The 13,380-nt window shown below is 37.2% G+C and overlaps 1 protein-coding gene across 3 annotated transcripts; it reads left to right on the forward strand.

The window, feature by feature from the left end:
• Window positions 1–539: 539 nt before the first annotated feature.
• LOC120006419 (pumilio homolog 6, chloroplastic) lies at window positions 540–11,403 on the forward strand. Of its 3 annotated transcripts, none has more exons than XM_038856449.1 (11): window positions 540–767; window positions 1,930–2,353; window positions 2,429–2,559; window positions 2,856–4,216; window positions 4,317–4,458; window positions 4,542–4,649; window positions 7,466–7,678; window positions 7,792–7,902; window positions 8,906–9,100; window positions 9,701–9,872; window positions 10,876–11,403. In XM_038856449.1, exons 2-11 carry the CDS (start codon window positions 2,002–2,004, stop codon window positions 10,896–10,898), a joined length of 2,808 nt encoding a protein of 935 aa, XP_038712377.1. In that variant the 5' UTR covers window positions 540–767; window positions 1,930–2,001; the 3' UTR covers window positions 10,899–11,403. The 3 variants fall into 3 exon arrangements, with proteins under 3 accessions (XP_038712377.1, XP_038712378.1, XP_038712376.1); XM_038856450.1 differs by having other exon boundaries at window positions 1,930–2,344; XM_038856448.1 differs by having other exon boundaries at window positions 1,930–2,559.
• Window positions 11,404–13,380: the final 1,977 nt, after the last annotated feature.

The raw sequence follows: 13,380 nt of genomic DNA on the forward strand, positions 1-13,380 counted from the left end.
CTCTAGATCGACCTGACCCTTGAGCCAGCCCAGGGACCGATCCGACCCAGAAGATCGTCCCGTGACATACTAGACCAGGAAGCCTAGCCTAGGACCGACCTGGCACGAAGCCCGACCTGAGATCGACTCGGGCCTGTAACCTAGTATGGGATCAACTTGAGCCCGAAATTAGGCCCAATATATCTCAATATTTGCATAAAATTATATTATCGTGAGTTTTTTTAAAAACCATCGAACACCACTTAATATGATTATAAAATAATTTTATACCATTTCGAAACTTTATTCTTCCCTCCAAAAAGACAAGCCAAAAGCCAAAATTACTATAAAAGTTACCAGAAAGTCATTATTATTAACAGCATGAGAATAAAATCCCTCTTTTGCCCCTTTTGAACTTTGTGTGTATTAAGGTTTTGAAAACCGAAACGAACCGACCGGTCTAACCGGTGACCACGCACTTGTCACTTCCAATTCCGAAGAATCCAAACCAATGAAACCTAAAAAATCTAAAACCGAGAGTTAAAAAACACGACCCAATAGCGAAGCCGAAGCTGGGAGTGGCGTTAACACTTTTGCCCTTTATGGCAAGCATATAACTCGCGAGTCGTGAAGTCCCTGACAAAACAAACGAAGCCAAATTTCTCATTTTGGACCTCCAACTCTCTCTCTCTCTGTCCCCTTCTTCCCCTCTTGACCACCCCAAAACTTTCATTGTCTGCAGAGGATCTAGGGTTTTCAATACTGAGTCTTTCTTCTTGACTTACTGGGTAAGAGAATCTTCTACTATTGCCCTCAACCCTATGCTTGCTTACAAGTTTGTTTAGGGTTTTTAAAAAAATGAAGCTTTATGTGCACTTCTTTTGCTAGTCAAACAAATTATTATGTGGGTTTTGCTGTATTTTTTTGTTTGACATTAGCTTCTGTTTGTATCGTGGTGAGTTGTAATTGCGTGGAATGTGAAGAAGACGTGTTATTCTGATAGGCTTATTGTTTATCGTGATTGTCTTTACGCTATCCTCTGTGGCTGCGTTTCTTGATGGGTAGAGAAAATAAGCAAAAGAAAATAAATTTCAGTGTGAATTGTGTTTTTTGTATTTTTGGGTTTACAGAGTGTGAGGGGATTGTATTACTATCACATGTTTCAGACTGAGGGAGTGTTTACTTTCATTGGTTTGAGATGGTGATGTCTTTCATTTCTTGTTTACTAAACAAAGAGTAGATTGTTTGGGTTCTTTGTATTCCTTCGTCATAAACATGACAAATCATGAAAGGTGTTTTCACTTGTCCTGGGATCACTGAGATTTTGGTAATTATTTGGTTGAGCTTATATTGTCTTGTTTCGTTTTCAATTGAGCTCTATTGTTGGTGACTTTTGTAGTTTCCCTATTTTTTGCGGTTGGTTTAATTATCCTTTGAATTGTGCCGATTTGACGTTGGAAAAGTGTTTTCTACTTTACTCTTTTGTGAAATGTGAATTATCACCAACAGGCATACATGAATATTCAATTTGCAATTTGAGTTTTAGTTTGATGAAATTTGATGTTATGGATTGCGTTCTTTTACTCAGACGAGGCTATAATTATGAGTTTTTGGACTTCTTTTTTTTAATGGAGTTTTTGGAATTCCCTCTTGTGTCGTTTCAAAATACCCCAGGAACTACTACCATCATTTCCTTTTACTGATTAGGCCGCATTAGTCATGATTTCCTGAAACAATTTGATTTTCTTGTCTATTGATGTAAAATTCCCTGATAATTGGTTTTTTGCATTATGTCTCAATTTCTAATGTGTGGAGTTGTAAATTTTTTAATAATTACGCTACTCTTTTTTCCACCACTTGTACAATGTTTGTCTATCTTATTTATTTCAGATTTGTGTATTCTGGTAATTGCTTGTTTAAGCTTTATTGCAACTTTGCTGCTTGGTACAGCCCAAAAGGAAGGCTGCTTTTCAGGCGGCTATGTGATTCATTGGGAAAGCGGGGAAACAATATTCAAGTAGTATGACAACTGAGAGTCCAATTAGAATGCCTTCCCATAAGGTTGCTGCAAAATTCGCACCATTGCCTACCAATATGGTGGCAGAAGAGTTAGGATTGCTCAAGAGTCATACACTTCATGGCAGCGGCAGGGATGCGGCACCTATTCGAAGTGGAAGTGCGCCCCCAAGCATGGAGAGTTCTTTTTTGGCCCTAAGTAACCTTGCATTGCAGCAGAGTTTGAGCCCAAACAGTGAAATTGAAAGCCGCAAGTCGGCAAGAAAATTACGTGACACTATAGCTGTTTCTTCTAATGTGAACTTTAAACCAAGACTTTCTACGCCTCAGAACCTGAATCAGCTGAGTGGTAAATACGGTAATAATTTTGGATGGACTTCTATAGATGACAGCAGAATGCATTTGTCTCAATTTACCCTATCTGCACACACAGAAGAGGCTGAGGAGGATCGCTTGCCTAGGCAGCCCTCTGATGATTTGGTTGAAGAGTCAACTGACTTCTGGGCTGAACAGGATACATCTTCGGTAGAAGGCCATCCCAGAAGTGTGGTTGATTTAATACAGGTAATGTCTTTTCAAGTCAATGTATTCTATTGCTACAATGCTACTTTGATTGTGAATTATTATGCTTGTACATATTTTACATATTTTCATTTCTATCTTTGGGTTTAAGTTTATCTCGTCATTCGTTCATAACTCTTTTTGTATGCTCTGATTGATCACAAGTTCTTTATATTTCGAAATTTATAGTTGTTAATTTTGGTGGGAAGGTGTGAATACTAAAAGTTGACAGTAGCTACATTTATTGCTTTGTTTCTTTGTGTGAGTGTAAGTGCGTAGCTATTGTTTCTAATTTGCAGCAAGATTTCCCTCGTACTCCATCACCTGTATATAATCAGTCTCACTCATTAAGCTCTGGAACAACAGAAGAAGCAGTGGATAATGATGCTGATTGCAGATTGAATGTGGTTAAATCAACTCCTAGAGCAAATGACAAGAGGCCGTCAATGAAATCTGATTGTGTGGCTGCTTCCGGCCTAAGCTCATCTTCCTCTGATTGTACAGGAAGTGTACCATCCACGTCTCCTCTTCTGGGAGAAACTCTGCATGATACTAATGCAACAGTTATTGAACCTAAAATGAAGGACCTTAATATATCTAGCCTGCCAAGTTCTGTAGATCAAAAAAATCAAGGACCACGGCAGCTCAATCACCAGTCTAACACACAGCTACATCAAGTACACCAGCAAAGAAACAATTCATTTAAAGTTCCAATTGAGGTATCTCAAGTGAGTTCTTTGGGAGTGAATGGCTCATACCCTGGGGCCTGCAATGTCACAACAGAGGTACAGCCAGTACTGCCATCATCTGGCTTGACTCCTCCACTCTATGCAACTGCTGCAGCCTACATGACCTCTGGAAATCCTTTTTACACTAATATACAAACTCCAAACATGTACTCTACACAATACGGTGTAGGCGGATATTCTTTGAGTCCAACTGTTGTTCCTCCACTCGTTTCTGGATACACCCATCACGGGGCCATTCCAATGGTGGTTTTTAATGGGTCTGCTGGTCCAAACTTCAATGCTAGAATATCTGAGGTTGCAACTGGAGGAAGCTTTGCACATGGAGGCGAGATGCAGCAAACTAATAAGCTTTATGGACAGCTTGGATATGCAGTGCAACCTTCTTTTGCTGATCCTGTATATATGCAATACTATTATCAACAACCTCTTGGGGAGGCACATATTACCTCTGGTCAATTTGATCCATCAGCATCCAGGGTTGGAAGCCAAAGTATTGTCACATATAAAGGATCTGATATTGCTGCATCCTCACATGACCCAAGATTCCGACACCAAAAGAATGGAGGAGTGGGAATTCTGAACCCTGGAACTGGAAGAGTTATGGGTTCTTCTCACTACATTGGACGCCCGCCAAATATGGGTACTTCATTGCAAAATCCATCATTTTCCCTCGCTAATGCACATTTGCCAGCTTCTCCAGTTCTGGGTCCTGGAGTTCCTGGAACAAGAAACGAAATACGATTTCCTCCGACTTCTGCTAGGTATGTTGGCGGATATTCTGGTTGGCAGGGTCAAAGAGGATCTGAGAGTCTTCATGATCCTAGAATTTATAGTTTTCTTGAAGAGTTGAAATCTGGTAAAGGTAGAAAATTCGAGCTATCTGATGTTGCGGGGCATATTGTTGAATTCAGGCAAGTTTACATTATGTTTTGGTTTATTCTTTTCCCTCCTATCGGTATTCTTTTTACTTAGCATTTGCAGAACTCTATAATGTTTACTTCTCAACTTCAGCGCTGATCAACACGGGAGTCGATTTATTCAGCAGAAGTTGGAGAGTTGCAGTGCTGAAGAGAAGACATCTGTGTTTAAAGAAGTTCTTCCACATGCTTCCAAATTAATGACAGATGTATTTGGTAACTATGTTATCCAAAAGGTGTGTGACTGAGCATGGAATTCTCTTGAACTTTTTGTTTATCTAAAACTTGTTATGTATTTATTGTTCTTCTGTACTTGCAGTTTTTTGAGTATGGGAGTCCTGAGCAGAGGAAGGAAATGGGAAATCAGCTTGCGGGTCAAATTTTACCCTTGAGTCTGCAGATGTATGGCTGTCGTGTTATCCAGAAGGTATATGTAGTTCATGAGTTACACTTATTAAAGCCAGCTTGAGCTAATTATAGGGTATGGTTATTTAATAGCTTCTCATTAACTTCTATGCTTAAGCTACCACTGTCTTTGATAAACAAGTGTCAGCCTTATCATCATTACATCATCAAATCCTTCATTCCAAACTGTTTGATGCCCGCTACTTGACTACACAAGAGAAATCCATTACAGTCTTAGTGGGAGTATTGTTCTTAAGTTTTGGTGTAGTTTATCTACTACATCCTCCTTTTTATTCTGAATTTTGGGCTTGGGACTGGTTGTGTTACCTGGCTGAGTTTGTCACCCTTTATATTATAGTTATTGAATCAGTAATATTATCTACCTTGTCCTTGTGATCAATTTGCTTTTGATATCCAGTATCACTATCCGCAACGAAAATGTTTGACCTGATTCTTTCTTGCTAGGAAAGAAATTATAACTGATAGTGATAACTGATAATTATGATTCTTATGAATAGGTATTACTAGAGTTTACTCTAGTATCTTGTGGATTTTTTGGCCTTCCCTTAGTGTATGAAATCATGAACTTGCGATTCTTGAAGCAGTCATTGAGAAAGTTGGTCTTCTGTTGTGTCGCCTTCTGCTGGCATTCAAGTGTAATCATGAACCTAGGACTGGGGAAGCAGTCATTGTATGCTCATGGTTCTCTTTACCCCATAGGGAAAAAGTTATGGTCCAGCAGTTTAAGATGCTAGGCATATTAATTGTGCTTTTGGTTTTCAGTGATGGGAAAATGGTTCATTAACCATTCCAGGTAAGAAGAACAGGGAATTTATTGGAATTTGAGACTAGAAGATCAGGTAATATAGGGAATTTGAGACTGGAAGTGAAAATATGAATGACTAGCAGCAAATTCGGAGTTCGTACTAGCATATTTTTGCTGTTTGTATATTTTTTTAGTGTTATAGATTAGTTACTTTGTCATTCAACCCAATAAGTTAACTTGTTTGGTTGGGACATTTCACATCATTTATACGTATTCTAACACTCCTACTCACGTGTGGGCTGGGCAATCCAACTGCCTAACACGTGCACAACAACGAGGCCCAACGCTAGGGCTACTCTCACAAAAGCTTACTTGGGGCGCCAACAAATACACACAAATGTCCCCACTTGGGGTAACAACAAATGGGGGTTTAAATTGGGCAAGTTAAGGTTTGAACCCGAGACATCCCTCTCTGATACCACTATTAAGATTAGTTAGTTTGCCATTCAACCCAATAAGTTAACAATTTGGGTCGGGTTGGGGCATTTCACATCATTTATATGTATTCTAAGTTTCTAACATTTAGGAATACAAAATAAATGCATTATAGCGCTCCTAGGGGTACCACTCTTGTACAAGGAATTAGTAAATACCAGATATTAAGTCTATGACATCAAATGCGTAAGATGCATCACAGTAGTTGTTATTACGAAGTCGGGACATAAACTATCCTTTCTTCCGGATGAACGAATCAGATGGAATCACTAAAGTGCAGAATGAGGAAATCTATGGATCCAGATTTATCGTGGCTATATAGGAATCTTGATAACACGCGTGACAAGAAATGACCCATCAATTAGAACCACCTATTCTTCACCACATAGAGAGTTCTTTGTTTCCCTTTGAAGCATTCTTTTGTTGATTCACCCTTGATCTGGTTTCATGGGCCAATTCTTGTGGTTTTAGTGTGTGTATTGGGATCTGTGGCCATAACAGTTGCAGAAATACTCATTATCTCTGTTCTTTATTAAATATCTCTGCTTACCCCTCTGTATACAATTCTTTTTGAATAGGGAATTGGAATCACTTTTGAGAATCTCTCTATGTTCTTCGTGAGCATAATGAGTTTACTTTCATCTTTTTCTAGTATAATCCAAATTCACTTGATTTTTTTTTGAGAAGTCTTAATTGGAAAATAATACGTTATACATTCTTTTTTACACTTCCGAAAGTACAATCTTGCACGGGTTTGAATCACTGAAACAATCTGTCTGAAATGTTGGGCCAAGGGTATGCATATTTTAGTTTGACCCTCCTTCCTAAATGATGCAGGAGTTGGTGGCACTTAGTGTTTTCCATTATGATACATTGTTTGACTTAGGTTTTTCCCCTTGATTAGTTGTCTAGGAAACTGGGGATGTGAACTCTGTAACACCATGCCTCGTAAAAGCTCTAGCAAATTGGAGGGCATTCTTAATTCATTTATACAAGATAAGTCAACCTATTGGGTGAGGACATTTCAGTTCCTTTACGTATTTGAACACCCGCTTCACAGTTGGGGCAATCACAATTAAAGGCCCGGTGGAACTCACAGTTGGAGATTGGAGTTCCCACGCAGTGAAAGTTCATATATGGGGACTGGACATCGTGGATGCGGGATATAAACCCACACTCATGGGCCAAATAATCCTTGAAATGGGTTGCCCAACTCTTGGAGAAGTCACAATAAATGGGGGAGGTAGATGCAAAAGCAATGGCTTGAACCCATGACATTCTGCTCTGATATGATGTGAAACACCATTTCCCCTAAGCTCAAGCCTAAAGGAATGGTGAATCTTTAACATTAATCCATTACTCTTTACACACATTGTTAATTTAGGATTGCAAAATGTCGAAGCAAAACTTAGAAAGTTGTCATTTTCAGTGTGCTGTTTTATATGTTGTTTTGACAGATATATTTGACGTCTTCATCAAGTGGAATGCCAAATTCTTACTTATGTACTTGTATCCATACATTTAATGCTTGAATTTTTCTTGTGAATAACTAATTAATTAGCCAATTTCTTGATTAGGCACTTGAAGTTATCGAGCTGGATCAGAGAGCACAGCTTGTTCGTGAGCTGGATGGACATGTAATAAGATGTGTACGTGATCAAAACGGGAATCATGTGATACAGAAGTGTATTGAGAGTGTTCCAACAGGGAACATTGACTTCATAATCTCAGCCTTTTGTGGTCAAGTGGCAGTACTTTCCATGCATCCTTATGGTTGCCGTGTCATACAGGTAGGTTCTTCAATATAATTTTAGGTGATTTTCTTTTCCTTTTTCCTTGCTTTCATTTTCTAGAAAGACCAGTCTACGGCCTAAGCTGTTTTGCATTTTGTTTTTACTTGTAGAGAGTGTTGGAACATTGTACGGATGAACTGCAATGCCAGTTTATAGTGGATGAGATCTTGGAGTCTGCACTCACTCTTGCTCAGAATCAGTATGGCAATTATGTTACCCAGGTTTTTCCTTTCTCTTCTCTTCTTACCCTCGTGGGGTTGGTGTTTGCTGCTGATGTTACATAAGCTTAACGAAAGCATGATCTGCTTTTGAAGTTCTTCGCTTTCTCATGTTTGCTAAATACTGTAAATATTTTCATTCTTCTTTATATGTAGTCAGTGTATTGCGCATGTCTCCTGTCACATTGTGGCAGTGATCTTAATTGTACTTAATTGACCCATTTGTAGTGAAAAGCTGCAAAAAGTACTAGATCTTCTCCTGTTTGTTTGCGGAGGTCGTGGTTTCTGATTTATGTTGTAAAGCTCTGGTGGTTAGATAACATGTTTTGGATTGAAGGTCATTCATTCATAGATAAAATTGACTATTTTTTAAGCCTAGCCAAGTATTATTACTTTTAAAGACTTTATTCCTTGTATTTTTGTACATGAAGAAAATGGTATTGTTGAGACTTGATACATATTGACTATGTAAGTACTACTTGCATCACATATGGAGTGTCGATCCTTTGTTTGTAAAAATTCTCTTTGGAATAAAATTATCTCTTTTATCTTTTAATTGTAATTTCTTATATAAGGGGAAGGAAGGAGAAAGAAAGGCCTGGGGGTGAGGGGTAGGGGGGATTGAAAAGGGCACTACAAATCTTAAAGGTCAAGCAAAACCTCAAAAGTTGAGGTGCAACAGAGTCTTCTAAAAGAGAATAATGTTATTTGAATATCTTTTCCTTCCCATTTATAAAATTAAAACAAATGGCGTCTGCCAATGTAGATGCTTTGAGTTATGCGGTACTTGATTTTGCTTGTTTAGTTGATTAGCCAGCTAATGGAGAAATTGGATAGCTGTGGTTCGTGCCATACTGGTGGTATTCAAACTGTCTTGTGTCTAATAAATTAGGCTTCTTGCCTACGAATTCTATGAGATGTATGCTTGAGTCTTTATCTTTTCTTGAATTTAATGTGATTTTTCTGCTCTATCATGGGATCTTAATTTAAGTCCTTTCTTCTACAGCATGTATTGGAGAAAGGAAAGCCATGTGAAAGAAGTCAAATAATTAGCAAGCTGTCCGGGCATATTGTCCAGCTAAGCCAGCATAAATTTGCATCGAATGTTGTGGAGAAATGTCTGAAGTATGGTGGTAGCGCTGAAAGAGATCTCATAATTGAGGAGATTGTTGGGCAGAATGAGGGGAATGATAATTTGTTGGTAAGTTGAGAAATACATTTTTAATGTTTTGGAGTTATGTTTCTTTGGACTAGCTTCATGTGTGAAAGAAAAAGTTTTTCCTGAAGTTGAATGAATCTCTTTTACCCGAGCTTGGCTAATGATCTCATTATGTTTGACTTACGAAGAGGTATGCTTTAACATTTTCTTGTATGGCTTTACTGCTCCTGTAGTCTTAAATTGAATAGAAGTCAACAACTCAATATGTGTATCTTTTTTACATTAGAAGAGAGGGGTTTAGTTACATGCACTGTGTTTTCCTTGAGTTCTACTTCTTCCCAAATTTGTTCTCTTAACCTTTTTCTTGCTGGGGGTCAAGTCTCAGAATTGTCTCAGAATTCCGACGCCCTTTTTCCATTTATTTGGGTTGATAAAGAGCAATCCTTTCTGGTATGACACCGCCTTTAATTTCTGTATTTTTCAAACTTTAGTACTGTTTGCGGTGAAACGGTAGATTTTCCTGTTATTGGATAGTGTAGTGCCGAAGGTGATTTATTGTATATGTTCACTTGCCATACCCTCCTACCCATGCACCCCCCCTGCTTTGTAATAATTTTTTTTTTATTTTATTTTATGCTCCAGACGATGATGAAGGACCAGTTTGCGAATTATGTGGTTCAAAAGATTCTTGAAATGTCTAATGATAGTCAACGGGCAATATTGCTTGGTCGTATAAGAGCACACGCCCATGCCTTGAAGAAGTACACATATGGGAAACACATTGTGGCTCGGTTTGAACAGAAATTCGGAGAAGGTTTGTATTGATATACCTGTATGCGCCATAGATTAATCAGTAGTACAATTTATTCTCTGAAGTCTGAATCATGTGGCAGGAGACCCTTTCAGGTCATGAAGCCGTTACTTTAGTTTTCCGTCCCATGTGGTAAATTTCATGTGTCTAGCTGTGTAGGAAGCATCCTCTACTTCTATGTGGCCTAGGTGGCTTGTTTGTGCTGCTAGAGCTGGCCCAGTCATGATGAAAATCCTTATCTTGCTTTGCACCTTTCAGTTGTGCTAACTGATCTTATCCTGTTCAAACTTATATAAACTGCTTATTTTAGTTGTATGCAATAGATATGCATTTGTTTGATTTGGAAGGTTTCCAGTTATAAGATCAGGGGGATGCCAAGAATGACAAAAGTGGGTGTAATTAGCAATAATATGGATATTGACGTGATTTCTAGAGTATAGACTCTTTGAGTTAGATAGAATTGAGTAGAGAACATAACTCATGAGGTACAGCCAAGCAGTTTGTGATAGAATTAATGTCATTGTTAAACATAAGTTTTTGTTCTGGATGAATGGTAGAATATGTAGAAGTTTGTGTTTAGAATTACTCACACCTGCTTCTTCACGTACCTTGAAAAATTTACTTGGATTTTTTTTGCCTGGTTGTCAATGTACCGTAGGGGTTTGTGTCACAGGGTTTTTTTTTTTCCCGCACATGTAATAACATTTCTTCCTAAAAAGCTCCTCTCTCAACCCCCCACTAACTGAAAGAAAATTTTCATCATATGCTATCACTGCCATAGATTGCTTGTTGCTTCTGTTGATTGCGTGGAAAAAAAAAGTTATCTGTGTAACATGTTGATAGCGAGTCATGATGAGACTAGCTGTTGAGGTTGCCAATTCACGTGCCCGAATAGTGTAAAAAGTTATTTCGAATTTCATTCGTCTATTTAGAGAGTTTTCACACATCCTCACAAAGCTCTACTGGTTGCTTCATCCTTTTTTTTTTTTTTTTTTTTTTTTTGCAGAATATCTAACATCGGATTCATGACGCTGACAATCAATCATCTAATTCAACTACCAATGTGGTGGTGGAATTTGATGTCCATAGCTGAGGCCTGATCTATTGTTTGAAATGAATGTAGCATGAAGTAGTAGTTGTTTTGTCAAGCCATGCTATGGAATGCAACAACCATAGCTGAAGCCTGATCTGGACATTGAAATGAATGCAGCATGAATTGGGGAAGAGTACTCTGTCACAGCTACATACATTGAACTTTCAACCTTTAGGAAAACCAGGTTGACATTATAAAGTCTGTAAATATTGGTCTTGAAGTAGTTGGTAGAATTATTTAGTGAAAAATATTGCAAGGTTGTGTGTGTTGCACTAGATTAGATTCAAGGATAATTATTTGGAAGGTAACCGTTCCTGATGATGCTCTGTAAAGATAAAGATGTTTCGTTGAATTGTTTTATTTGACTTGGATTCATAAATTATATTCTATATGGATGAAAACAAGGGAAAGTTTCTTTACAATCCAAGAAATTTCTGGAAATTGTTCAGGTTTGTCTTTTCTTTGTTTCTTTGTTTAGTCTGCTTGGGTATATATCGTTGTAATTTGGTGTAGTCTAGTGGAGTCTGGCATAGTCCGGTGTTTGTAATTTCCTTGAATGGTTTGGTGTTTATAAATTACTAGATTGCTTTTGTTGCGCTAGATTGAATGTTTGCTGTCATATATTGAAATACTTGAGTCCCTACTTTTCAAACGTCCACTTACTAATTGTTTTCTTTCTTTCTTTCACCCTCTTCTTTTGTTTCTTCCGTGCATATTATTTATCTATCGTTCGTGTGTGTCTCTCTATATATATATTATTAGTTGAGAAAGGATAAAAGAAATTTTGGACTGCCCTACTTATGACATTAAAAAAAAAAAATACAATTCGATTATGGTCTACCGCAAATTAATTTATCTATCATATATTATTTATTTTTCATATCCTTTAAATACCGTAATTTGGAAGAGATATATATATATCTCCATTTTGTTAAAAAAATAAAGTGATTAGGAGATTTTAAAAAAATATGAACTTGCATGAGTGCATAAACTACTCCCTAGTGTAATGGTGAATCTCCTTAGAGCCAAATTATTTAGATTCAGAAAATCATGAGTTTGATTTTCACTATAAGCAATACCATTGTGGTTACACCTTAGGTCTTTTGAGTCTCGATTCTCATTATGAGTAACCCTTGTGGTCACACTCTAGGTTTTGAATCTTCAAAAGATCATGGGTTCGTTTCCCACTATTAACCCTTGTGGTCACACACTAGGTTGTAACTCAACTTATCATGTCATCAGGTGAGAAACATATGTGCCCAAGTTTAAACCCATATCGGATAATCAAACGTTGTATGATATCGTTTTTAGTTTTTTAAAAAATTGCATACATGCACATGTGTTCTTGGCTTCTTGTTTGCTAATTGTCTATTCTTAAACCTTTACATCTTTGAATGCGACTCCTCTCCACTATGGCTGGCGTCAAAGCGGCTGCGGAGTGGGCTCCATTTGAATATATGACCGTTTGTACTAATTTGAGCTTTGAAAAATGTAAATAAATTATTAACAAAACGTTACATCAAAGACCATACAATTGACTGAAGTTACTATTTTGCCCCGTAACATTCTTAGGCAAGTGTATAAGGAATATTCCCTTGTCTATTACTATTAGAGTAGGAGTAATATGCACACACAAACTTACTTCAAGTGGACCCGTCAAGAAATTAAATCTCAAATCGGTATATATAAGCAAAATTCAACTTCTCACAAATCAATAAAAAAAAAATTCCGGACTCAAATACCGGTAAATGAGATGATCCAGAATAACAAAGTTGTGCTTCTGTGCGGATCTAATGTATCTAAAGTGAATCGGTAAAATATTGTTAGTGTGTTTAGGTTTTGGATGAGAATTTTAACAATATTAAAATAGTACAACACTCTATTACTTTACAAATATAAATAAACACAATCCACGTCGATTTAAATTTAACATGAACCATTTAAGAGTGATCGAGTTACTGAAATTTTATTCTAGTTGGAGAATTCAAGTTAATTCTTCACATTTTGTCAAGGTACTTTTAGAGTGGATCGATTTAAGTATTTAGAAATTAACACAAAATCTAAGACACATTTTTTCGAACAAAATTAAACTTTCCAAAACACAATTTTATGTGTTAATACTTAAAACAATCATTAATTCGAATAAATTGAGGATTGGATATGCAATGATCATATTTTAAAGAATATGTGGCTCAGTTTTTACATGAGCATATCATTATTAGAGAGCTGAAGAGAAGGGTTCGAGCATTCACAATGGGATGCATTATCATAGCTCAGTCAATTTCTTTGTCAAATTAAAGAGGCAACAACATGCAATGGTGAAATGTTTCATCTCTAAATAGCGGACACAATTTTTTGTTAAACGTGCACTCAATAAACACCTCTCTATAGAACAATGATATTTTTACTTGTATTATT

The sequence above is a fragment of the Tripterygium wilfordii genome, chromosome 9, assembly GCF_013401445.1.
Source record: "Tripterygium wilfordii isolate XIE 37 chromosome 9, ASM1340144v1, whole genome shotgun sequence".
Taxonomy (NCBI): domain Eukaryota; kingdom Viridiplantae; phylum Streptophyta; class Magnoliopsida; order Celastrales; family Celastraceae; genus Tripterygium; species Tripterygium wilfordii.